At 40.9% G+C, this 12,655-nt stretch overlaps 2 protein-coding genes across 2 annotated transcripts; both read left to right on the top strand.

Moving 5' to 3' along the window:
• The first annotated feature begins 3,652 nt into the window (after window positions 1-3,652).
• On the top strand, window positions 3,653-4,150 carry LOC138911706 (uncharacterized). Its single transcript, XM_070211088.1, has 2 exons — window positions 3,653-3,872; window positions 3,921-4,150. The coding sequence occupies exons 1-2, from the start codon at window positions 3,653-3,655 to the stop codon at window positions 4,148-4,150; spliced, it is 450 nt and encodes a 149-aa protein (XP_070067189.1).
• Window positions 4,151-5,052: 902 nt separating this feature from the next.
• On the top strand, window positions 5,053-5,856 carry LOC138911705 (uncharacterized). Its single transcript, XM_070211087.1, has one exon. It carries the CDS (start codon window positions 5,053-5,055, stop codon window positions 5,854-5,856), a length of 804 nt encoding a protein of 267 aa, XP_070067188.1.
• The last annotated feature ends 6,799 nt before the right edge of the window (window positions 5,857-12,655 follow it).

Here is a 12,655-nt window from a genome sequence, read left to right as displayed (position 1 = left end):
ATATAATATACATAGCTACCAAAGGAACGATCGATCGAAAATTAAGTATTTGTGTGAAAAATATTTTGTTTATCAAGATACCTTGACCAAACTCGGCATTTATTAGTTTTACCATGATCCTCATATCAATGCAACCTCCGATTAAGATCGGACCATTACATCCTCATATATATGCAAAATCCTATTAAGATCGGACCACTATATCATATAGCTCCCAAAGGAACGATCGGTCGAAAATTAGGTTTTTGTATGAAAAACATTTTATTTATCAAGATATCTTGGCCGAACTCGGCATTTATTTGTTTTACTATGCTCCTCATATATATGCAAAATTCTATTAAGATCGGACCACTATATAATATACATAGCTACCAAAGGAACGATCGATCGAAAAATAAGTATTTGTGTGAAAAAATTTTGGTTATCAATATATCTTGACCAAACTCGGCATTTATTATTTTTACTATGCTCTTTATATATTTGCAATCTCCTATTAAGATCGGACCATTATATCCTCATATATATGCAAAATCCTATTAAGGTCGGACCACTATATCATTCAGCTGCCAAAGGAACGATCGGTCGAAAATTAAGTTTTTGTATGAAAAACATCTTGACCAAACTCGGCATTTATTATTTTAATATGCTTCTCATATATATGCAAAAGCTTACTAAGATCGGATCACTATATAATATACATAGCTGCCAAAGGAACGATCCAGCGAAAATTAAGTTTTTGTATGAAAAATATTTTGTTTATCAAGATATCTTGACCAAACTCGGCATTTATTAGTTTTAATATGCTCTATATATATTTGCAATCTCCTATTAAGATCGGACCATTATATCCTCATAAATATGCGAAATCCTATTAAGATCGGACCACTATATCATATAGCTGCCATAGGAACGATCGTTCGAAATTTAGGTTTTTGTATCCAAAACATTTTGTTTATCAAGATATCTTGACCAAGCTCGGCATTTATAAGTTTTACTATTCTCCTCATATATATGCAAAATCCTATTAATATCGGACCACTATTGTTACGGAGCGAAGTGAAAATATCTATTGACTAAGTCCTACTGGGTCTCGCATTTTTTCTGTAGGCAGCCCTCGCTGCTTACACTGGAAGCGCACCGTTAGAATTAGTTTTTACATGATAAGTCTATCGCACGCAGCTGCACAAGCTGCATTTTTGTCGAGGCTCATTTTCGTTTTGTGCTTGCAGCTGAGCGGAAGTGAAAGAGAACAGAAGCGCGTGCGGAGCACGAATGTAAGGCTCATAATCATGTAAAATATAGGTTGTTAAATAATGATAGAATAATAAAGATTTCAGCGTTCGAATTATATTATATCGTACCGCCTCGTACGAATCGAATTGATTCGAGTTGTATCTCTCGACGCTAAAAGTCCCTGCCGAATACGCGCCCCGGCACGAGTCTCGGTGCCAACATTCTGAAATATTCTCTGCAGCAGAGAGTGTCCGAGGGATTCTCTGCTACGGCGGAGATTTCTGCGATGCAAGCGACTTGCAAAGTCACAACCTTAGCTGCCTATAGAGAGACACGTGGTACAAGAGCTGGACTCACTCTTAGCAGCCATAACCTCAAAGCGGATTGCATAGTATTGGTGTGGCAAGATGGCTGACGGTGATGAACAAGATGCTCCTGCTGGAGTACAAGATAAAGTCGCCGGTGTAGAAAAAGGTAGCGGGGCAGCAATCATAGAAACTTATAGCGGCTGTCCGTCTACGTCGTCCGCTGCTAATGGTCCAAGGGAAAGTTTAACACCAAGGCAGCAAAGAACTGAGAAAGTGGGAGCTCTTTTCGACCCTTTGGGATACCAGAACGTGATCTACAAGCAGAAACAGGATGCGGCTAATTGGAGTGTACACCCCAGTTTGCCGTATCAAGCAAATACGGCGGTGTTTAACCAGGCTACGGAGCCCAGTACTGCCGCGTACTTGGGCCACACAGGTCTGGGAGCGCTCAATAGATCGATTGAGCACGTGCCACGGCAGCAATTTGACAATGTGCATTGTAATAATACGATGCTGTGGAATGGATCGCTGACACCTGCGCAAATCAGCGCGCGACATGTCATCAGCAAAGATTTACCAATTTTTATAGCCAAACCAGAAGAATGGTCGATCTTTATCAGCAATTATGAGCAATCCACAGAGAGATGTGGATTCAGCAACGAGGAAAATCTCATCAGGCTTCAGAAGTGCCTCAGGCACATTGCGAATGATGTATGGCAGCTCTGAAATAGTACATGCTGCTCTGCAGCAAAAGCTCCGAGAGGAACCAGCAATAAAGTCGGACAACTTGAGCACCGTTATCCGACTGGCCCTAGCTGTCCAAAACTACTGCGCAACGATAGCGGCCATTGGTATGCACGAATATCTTTACGATCCCGCGCTGCTGAACGAGCTTGTTGCTAAGATGCCCAGCAATATGAAATTGGATTGGGGCCGGCATCGAATGTCGAATGAAGGTAGCAGTTTGGCCACCTTTGATAACTGGCTGTTCAATGTGGCAATGTGCGCGACTATGGTCACGCCCTACGAGACACCACTGGCTGTTAACGCAAAGAAGAGCTCCACGAAAACCACTAGAGAGCGAATTTTTGTGCACAACACGGTAGATAGCCCTGAGGGTTCTCAGCAACAACGTTCACAACAGGAACAGGAGAGGGTTTCATGTGCGAAGTACGCCGGTAACCACCCTCTATCAGATTGCAACGACTTCAGATCAATGGGTAAAAATCAGCGCTGGGAACTTGTTAAGGAAAAGAGGCTCTGTTTTTGCTGATTTCTACGTCATCGTGCACAACAGTGTAAATCAAAGAAGAAGCGTCATGTAGATGGTTGCGAGTCAACGCACCATGTGCTGCTGCATACGCCTACCATGAGTGGTAGTAAAGTCGAGCACACGGGCCAAGATAGCAACCACCGGATTAAGGCAAGTGAGTTTGCCGTTATGTTTCACGGCAGCTCTGCAAGTAAGACACTGTTTCGATATGTTCCAATCACGCTCTATAGTAAATCAAAAGCGTGCGCGCATATGCATTAGTGGATGAAGGAGCTGAGTGTACGTTAATAGAAAGAGCGCTTGCAGACGAGCTGGAATTAGATGGTCCTGCGACCCAGCTGTGTCTTAAATGGACAGGGGACATAACCAAGAGTGAACCTGAGTCGATGTCCGTGGCTGTGAGCATTTCAGCTCCAGAACGTAACGCAATACAGTATGCCTTAAAAACGTCCGAACTATAGCGAACTTGGACTTACCAGAGCAAAGTTTCGGGCCACAGTTGCTCAAGTCTCGGAAGCACTTATCTACGCTTCCTATGCTGCCGTATAACAACGTCAAGGATCAGCTTATCATTGGTTTAGACAATATCAAAATAACTGCACCCTTGGAGATACGAGAAGGTGAAAACGACGACGTCATAGCAGCGCGAAGCAGACTAGGATGGGCCGTATATGGCCGCCCCATTGTGGGAGACAGCACCACGCCTCTGCTGCTACATATTTGCCAGTGCAGTGCGGCGGTGGGATGGATGAAGCTCTGAAGAACTATTTTTCAATTGAGTCACTAGGTTTCCTCACATCCGCTGAGATCCAAAGACGACGAACGCTCGATGCAGATTATGGAGGCAACAACAACCTATCTGGAAGCCGAAAAGCGCTGGCAGACCGGACTGTTATGGAGGTTCGATCGCATGCACCTGCCAGACTCTTGTCAGATGCCTGTTAAGCGCCTGAAATGTTTAGAGGCAAAGATGTCAAAAGACCCACCACTGAAAGAGTTCATGATGAACACGATGCACGTTTACAAACAGAAGGGATATATCCGCCGGTTGAAGGATAGTGAGTTAGTAGCTAACACTACATCGTGGTTTCTTCCTATCTTTACAGTCACCAATCCGAACAAGAAAAAGACGCGCCTGGTTTGGGATGCGGCTGCCAAAGTTAGTGGCATGTCGCTGATCGATTGTTTGTTGAAAGGTCCAGATACACTAGCATCTTTGATGGGGGTGCTAATACGCTTCCGAGAGCGTCCTGTCGCAGTATCCGGCGACATAAGGGAAATGTTTCATCAAGTCAAGGTGCGCCAAGAAGACCAACCGGCACAGAAGTTTCTCTAGCGTGATGGAGATTCGTCACGCTTCCCCGAAACATACGTTATGCAAGTCATGACGTTTGGAGCATCCTGCTCGCCAGCTCTAGCAAATTACGTCAAGGACAAGGTCTGTTGACGTTTGTGGTGACGCCGAACTTGCTCGCGAAGGCATCTAAGGAGCACCCAACTAAAAGACGTGTTCTGAGTGTGATCATGTCTATTTTCGACTCGCTTGGGCTTTTAGGATTCTTTAATATACGCCCTAAGATCATCCTTCAGAACATATGGCGATCCAATATCAGATGGGATGACGACCTTACCAACGAAGACGGAGCCGATTGGCAACACTGGCTTGATCTTCTTTCAAATTTGAATGCCGTCCGCATTCCACGGTGCATGAAGTGGGTGAGCCGAGCCCAGGCTGTGCAGATGCATACATTCGTTGACGCCAGTATGAATGCTTACGCCGCAGTTGTATTTTTGCGGGCTGATTTTGATGGCCAAGTACATTGCAGTTTGGTCGCCTCGAAAACGACAGTAGCACCCCTAAAGCCCGTTTCCATACCTTGAATGGAACTGATGGCCGCGGTGTTAGGTCTGAGACTGGCCAAATGTATCCAAAAGGAAATGTCGGTACGCATACATACACGAACATTCTGGACAGATTCAAAGGATGTGCTCTACTGGATCCGTTCCGATTCTCGAAAGTTCCAGCAATTCATAGCGCTTCGGATAGGAGAGATTTTAGAAGAATCAGATGTGGACAGCTGGCGATGGGTACCATCGGCTTAAAACGTGGCAGACGATGGTACGAAATGGACTAAAACGCCTGAAATTCATGGCTCAACCAGGTGGTTTAATGGACCACCATTTTTGTATCTAGAAGAATCGCAGTGGCCACAATCGGAAATAGGCCCTGCATTAAACATGTTGTACCATGCTGAAGAACAACCCAATCACACGTCGTCCTGGAGATGTATTCTGCCGGATCTGCAGCGTTTCAGCAAGCTAGAAAAATTGAGAGCCGTACAGCTATGCGTACTGGATTTCCTACGGAATATTACTAAGAAGGTCAGATTGGACGCAGGACTGGATCTGCAGAAGACGCTGCTCCTTAAAAGAAGCAATGAAATGGATGTGTTTTTTATCCGGATTTGTCAAGAAGAGGAGTTTTATAGTGAGATCACCTGCTTAAGATCGGGGCGCCGCTTAACCGATCGCAAAAGCTTGCTGTTTAAGTGCTTCGCTTATGTGGATGACTCGGGCATTCTACGTATTAAAGGACGGATAGACAATATAGAAGGAGTCGAAGTCTGCGTAAAACGCCCGATAATTCTGCCAAGACGACATCAATTGACGTATCTGCTGGTTGAGTTTTATCACCGCAGATATCATCACCTACACAACGAAATCGTCGTAAATGAACTGCGGCAGCGGTTCTGGGTTTGTGGCTTACGAGCTTTGGTGAGAGAAGTTTCCAATACCTGCCCAGCGTGCCGCATACGACGCGCCCGCCCAAAGCCGCCAGCGATGGGCGACCTGCCAATCGAACGATTATCGCCTTATACTCCACCGTTCACATATACTGGAGTGGATTACTTCGGCCCCTACGACATTGTCGTTGGTCGGCGTCGTGAGAAGCACTGGGGCGTGCTATTTACATGCCTCACGGTGCGCGCCGTTCACCTGGATATAGCTACGTCGTTCTCAACTCATTTTTATGTGTTCTGAAGTCGTTCGTGGCCGCATGCTGTCGGACAATGGCACAAACTTCAGAGGCGCTAGCAGAGTATTAAAAGATGAAATGTAACGTATATCGCCGGCTCTGATCGAGCGACAGTACCCAGAACTCGAGTTTACCTTTCTCCATGCAGGATCACCCCACATGGGAGGATCGTGGGAACGAATGGTGCGGTCTACAAAATCAATAATGTCGAATATTCTGCCGCCCTCTGGGTTACGAGAGGAGGTGCTACGAGCAGCATTGGCTGACGTAGAAAGCGTACTCAACTCAAGGCCACTCACTTATGTTCCCTTGGAAACATCTGAGTCCGAAGCCCTGACTCCAAATCATTTTCTAATAGGTCTTTCAAGCGGATTGCGTGAGAGAGGATTACGGGAGCAAGGCGGAGCTAGCACGAGGCTTCCGAGTCGCCAGTCAATTGGCTGTCCAATTTTGGAAGAGATGGCTGCGCGAGTATCTGCCTACACTCACCAGACGTACTCAGTGGTTTCAACCGTCACTCGAACCAATATCAGTCGACGACATCGTCATAATAGTGGACGACGGTGCCAAGCGAAACTGTTGGACAAGAGGAGTGGTCGTAGACGTGCACCGTTCAAAGGATGGCCAGGTCCGAAGTGCCGTGGTGCGAACCGCCGATGGAATTATTACTCGCCCCGCCGTCAAGCTAGCTAAGCTGGACATTAAAGTTGGTAACACACTGCACGGACGTTCGTGAATTACGGGGTGGGGAATGTTACGGGGCGAAGTGAAAATATCTGTTGACTAAGTCCTACTGGGTCTCGCATTTTTTTGTAAGCAGCCCCCGCTGCTTATACTGGAAGCGCACCGTTAGAATTAGTTTTTACATGATAAGTCCATCGCACGCAGCTGCATTTTTGTCGAGGTTCATTTTCGTTTTGTGCAGAAGTGAAAGAAAACAGAAGCGCGTGCGGAGCACGAATGTAAGTCTCATAACCATGCAAAATATAGGTTGTTAAATAATGAAAGAATAATAAAGATTTTAGCGTTCGAATTATATTATATCGTACCGCCTCGTACGAATCGAATTGAATCGAGTTGTATCTTTCGACGCTAGAAGTCCCTGCCGAATACGCGCCCCGGCACGAGTCTCGGTGCCAACAACTATATCATATAGCTGGCATAGCATAAGTTTTTGTATGTTACAACATTTTGCTTATCAAGATATCTTGACCAAACTCGGAATTTATTAGTTTTACTATACACCTCATATATAGGCAAAATCCTATTAAGATCTAAGAGCTATCATATAGCTGCCATTGGAACGATCGGTCGAAAATTAAGTTGTATGAAAAAACATTTTGTTTATCAAGATATCTTGACCAAGCTCGGCATTTATTAGTTGTAGAATGCTGCTCATATATATGCAAAATCCTATTAAGATCAGACCAGTAAATCATATAGCCGCCATAGTAACGATCGGTCGAAAACTAAGTTGTTGTACGGAAATACATTTTGTTTATCAAGATATTTTGACGGAACTCGGCATTTATAAGTTTAACTATGCTCTTCATATATATGCTAAGTCCTATTTAAATCAGACCACTATATCATATAGCTGCCATAGGAAAGATCGGTCGAAAAATAAGTTTTTGTATGAAAAAACATTTTGTTTATCAATATATCATGACGAAACTCGGCATTTATTAGTTTTACTATACACCTCATATGTAGGCAAAATCCTATTAAGATCGGACCACTATATCATCATATACATATCTACCATAGGAACGATCGGTCGAAAATTAACTTTTTGTATGAAAAAGCATTTTGTTTAACAAGTATTCTTGACTAAACTCGGCTTTATAATTTATACTATTATCTTCATATATATGCAAAATTCGAAAGGGTGGTCGAAAATTAAGTTGTTGTATGGAAAACTTTTTTTGTCATTCAAGATATATTGATTAAACACGGCACTTAAGGATTTGACTATGCTCCCTTAATTTTCGAAAAATCTTATTTATCTCGGACTACTATATTATATATCTGCCATAGAAACGAACGGTCGAGAATTTAAAAGATTAAGAGATTGAAAACCTTATTTGTTTGGTAAGACATCTTGACCTAACCCGGCATTAACTATTTTCCCGGTGCTTCTTAGATACGAGCAAAGCACTATAAGTATTATAAAAAGTTTGGGTCTGTAAGGGTATTAGATCTTGGTCGTGCCGAAGATAGCCTTTCTTTCTCTTTTCTCTTTAATTTGTCTTTATTATAACAAACGAGAGCGTAGCGCGTGATGCATTTACTGTTGTGATAAGAACCCTGAACCTTCAGAGTATTCCCTAATATGGAACACCCAACTACAACCTCTTACTTGTTTCAAGAATGATTTCCCTGTGCTTCTTAGATTCCGGCAAGCCACAGAATTATGAAAATGTTGCGTCTGCAAGGGTATTTAATCTTCCGCGTGCAGAAAATAGTCTAAGATTACTTGACCAAAATGGAGATTTAATGGTTAAACTATGATTGTTTTTTTTGTAACATTTTATAAACAGCGGGACACTAAATGAGTAGTAGTAAATGAGTTGGTTCTGTTATGACAAAATATTTTGTTTCCTAAGATAACCTCATTAAACATAGCATTTACTAAGTAGCTCACGTGCTGATGACAACCGTCGTTTTTTGTCTTTCTCGTTTAGAGATATATATATTTGATCGAGTGACTAAAACACATATAGATTAGATCCGGGATGTTCGCTGGCGATTGGAAGAACGGTATTTTTATATCCTGAACCCATTAAAAATGGGTATAAGGGTGTATTGTGTTTGTGCAAAATCCAAATGTATGCAACAGACAGAAGGAAGCATCTCCGACCCCATAAAGTATATATATTCTTGGTCAGCATCAATCAATTGATCTAGCCATGTCCGTCTGTATGTCCGTCCGTCCGTATGTATGAAATTTGAAATTTTAGATGTAGGTGCTCCTAGTGCGCAGATCGAGTTTGTTTCCTATAATCGATAACTTACTGCATTTCCAAGCAATCGATAAGAATTGATATCGGTATCCTGTTATTTGGGCAATTTTGGTAAATAATAAGAGCTAAAGTCCCCAAAACTTGACATATAGCTTCTACAATAGAATATATATATGCATTTGATGTTGGAAGATGAGGGTTCAGGGTATCCCCTAGTCGGGAGCTCCCGACAAGAACCCCTTACTTGTTCTCTTTGATATAAGGTCTCTAGTTTTAAGCGCAGTGTGTATTGGGGCGTTGAATTGCTGAATGATCCAGACATGCCCATAAAAGTCACCCGCAAACTCAATTAGCACATTCTTAGAGTTCTATGTATATTTCCGCATCTTTTCTTGTCGTGCGCAAATCACCAGTGAACCGCAACCATGATTCCGCCTTGCGTGGTTGTCTTAAACCGCGACAATACTTACAATCCTATTAAGATCGGGACACTATATCATATAGCTGTCATGAGAACGATCGGTAGAAAATTAAGTTTTCGTATGAAAAATATTTTGTTTTCAAGATATTTTGACCACACTCGGCATTTATTAGTCAACTATACTCCTCATATATAGGCAAAATCATATTAAGATCTGAGAACTATCATATAGCTGCCATTGGAACGATCGGTCGAAAATTAAGTTGTATAAAAAAACATTTTGTTTATCAAGATATCTTGACCAAACTCGGCATTTATTAGTTGTACAATGCTCCTCATATATATGCAAAATCTTATTAAGATCAGACCACTAAATCATATAGCTGCCATAGTAACGATCGGTCGAAAACTAAGTTTTTGTACAGAAATACATTTAGTTTATCAAGATATTTTGACGGAACTCGGCATTTATAAGGTTTACTATGCTCTTCATATATATGCTAAGTCCTATTAAGATCAGACCACTATATCATATAGCTGCCATAGGAAAGATCGGTCGAAAAATAAGTTTTTGTATGAAAAAATATTTTGTTTATCAAGATATCATGACGAAACTCGGCATTTATTAGTTTTACTATACTCCTCATATATAGGCAAAATCCTATTAAGATCGGACCACTATATCATCATATACATATATGCCATAGGAACGATCGGTCGAAAATTAAGTTTAAGTATGAAAAAGCATTTTGTTTAACAAGTATTCTTGACTAAACTATGCTTTATAAGTTATACTATTTTCTTCATATATATGCAAAATCCGAAAGGCTGGTCGAAAATTAAGTTGTTGTATGGAAAACTTTCTTTGAAATTCAAGACAGTTTGATTAAACACGGCACTTAAAGATTTGACTATGCTCCCTTCATTTTCGTAAAATCTTATTTATCTCGGACTACTATATTATATATCTGCCATAGAAACAAGCGGTCAAGAATTAGGTTTTTGATTAAAAACCTTTTTTGTTTGTTAAGACATCTTGACCAACTTCGGTATTAACTATTTTCCCGGTGCTTCTTAGATACGGGCAAAGCACTATAAGCATTATAAAAAGTTTGGGTCTGTAAGGGTATTAGATCTTGGGCGTGCCGAAAATAGCCTTTCTTTCTCGTTTTAATTTGTCTTTATTATAGCAAACGAGAGCGTAGCGCGTGATGCATTTACTGTTGGGATAAGAACCCTGAACCTTCAGGGTATTCCCTAATATGGAACACCAAACTACAACCTCTTACTTGTTTCAAGAATGATTTCCCTGTGCTTCTTAGATTCGGGCAAGCCACAGAATTATGAAAATGTTGCGTCTGCAAGGGTGTTTAATGGGTATAAAATGGAGATTTAATAGTTAAACTATGATCGTTTTTTGTAACATTTTATCAACAGCGGGACACTAAATGAGTAGTAGGTTCTGTTATGACAAAATATTTTGTTTACTTAGATAACCTCATTAAACATAGCATTTACCAAGTAGCTCACGTGCTGATGATAACCGTCGTTTTTTGTCTTTCTCGTTTAGAGATATATATATTTGACTAAAACACATATAGATTAGATCCGGGATGTTCGCTGGCGATTGGAAGAACGGTATTTTTATACCCTGAACCCATTAAAAATGGGTATAAGGGTGTATTGTATTTGTGCAAAATCTAAATGTATCCAACTGGCAGAAGTAAGCATCTCCTACCCCATAAAGTATATATATTCTTGGAGAGCATCAATCAATTGATCTAGCCATGTCCGTCTGTCTGTCCGTCCGTCCGTATGTATGAACGCAAGGATCTCAGAACCTATAAGAGCTAGAGACTTGAAATTTTAGATGTAGGTGCTCCTAGTGCGCAGATCGAGTTTGTTTCCGATAGTCGATAGCTTACTCCATTTCCAAGCAATCGATAAAAATTGATATCGGTATCCTGTTATTTGTGCAATTTTGGTAAATAATAAGAGCTAAAGTCCCCAAAACATGACATATAGCTTCTACAATAGAATATATATATGCATTTGATGTTGGAAGAAGAGGGTTCAGGGTATTCCCTGTTCGGGAGCTCCCGACTAGAACCTCTTACTTGTTCTCTTTGATATAAGGTCTCTAGTTTTTAACGTAGTGTGTATTGGGGCGTTGAATTGCTGAAAGATCCAGACATGCCAGTAAAAGTCACCCGCAAACTCAATTAGCACATTCTTAGAGTTCTACTTATATTTCCGCATCTTTTCGTGTCGTGCGCAAATCACCAGTGAACCGCAACCATGATTCCGCCTGCCGTGGTTGTCTTAAGCCGCGACAATACTTACAATCCTATTAAGATCGGGACACTATATCATATAGCTGTCATGAGAACGATCGGTAGAAAATTAAGTTTTCGTATGAAAAAACATTATGTTTTCAAGATATTTTGACCACACGGCATTTATTAGTCAACTATACTCCTCATATATTGGCAAAATCATATTAAGATCTGAGAACTATCATATAGCTGCCATTGGAACGATCGGTCAAAAATTAAGTTGTATGAAAAAACATTTTGTTTATCAAGCGCTCTTGACTAAACTCTGCATTTATAAGTTGTACAATGCTCCTCATATAAATGTAAAAGCCTATTAAGATCAGACCACTAAATCATATAGCTGCCATAGTGACGATCGGTCGAAAACTAAGTTGTTGTACGGAAATACATTTTGTTTATCAAGATATTTTAACGGAACTCGGCATTTATAAGGTTTACTATGCTCTTCATATATATGCTAAGTCCTATTAAGGTCAGACCACTAAATCATATAGCTGCCATAGGAACCATCGTTCGAAAATTAAGTTTTTGTATGAAAAAGCATTTTGTTTAACAAGTATTCTTGACTAAACTCGGCTTTATAAGTTATACTATTATCTTCATATATATGCAAAATCCGAAAGGTTGGTCGAAAATTAAGTTGTTGTATGGAAAACTTTTTTTGTCATTCAAGATATTTTGATTAAACACGGCACTTAAAGATTTGACTATGCTCCCTTCATTTTTGTAAAATCTTATTTATCTCGGACTACTATATTATATATCTGCCATAGAAACGAACGCTCGAGAATTAGGTTTTTGACTAAAAACCTTTTTTGTTTGTTAAGACATCTTGACCGAACTCGGCATTAACTATTTTCCCGGTGCTTCTTAGATACGGGCAAAGCACTATAAGCATTATAAAAAGTTTGGGTCTGCAAGGGTATTAGATCTTAGGCGTGCCGAAGATAGCCTTTCTTTCTCGTTTTAATTTGTCTTTATTATTACAAACGAGAGCGTAGCGCGTGATGCATTTACTGTTGGGATAAGAACCCTGAACCTTCAGGGTATTCCCTAATATGGAACACCCAACTACAACCTCTTA

This window comes from Drosophila virilis, unplaced genomic scaffold (assembly GCF_030788295.1).
Source record: "Drosophila virilis strain 15010-1051.87 unplaced genomic scaffold, Dvir_AGI_RSII-ME tig00002137, whole genome shotgun sequence".
Lineage (NCBI taxonomy): Eukaryota > Metazoa > Arthropoda > Insecta > Diptera > Drosophilidae > Drosophila > Drosophila virilis.
This window is presented reverse-complemented; position numbering and strand designations above follow the sequence as displayed.

What these genes read in the sequence shown, in the direction of transcription:
- LOC138911706 (XM_070211088.1), top strand. Translation starts at nt 3,653, where the DNA reads ATGGAGGCAACAACAACCTATCTGGAAGCCGAAAAGCGCTGGCAGACC. An exon ending in TATCCGCCGGTTGAAGGATA is followed by an intron (nt 3,873 to 3,920) that starts GTGAGTTAGTAG and finishes CTATCTTTACAG; the next exon opens with TCACCAATCCGAACAAGAAA.
- LOC138911705 (XM_070211087.1), top strand. Translation starts at nt 5,053, where the DNA reads ATGTTGTACCATGCTGAAGAACAACCCAATCACACGTCGTCCTGGAGA.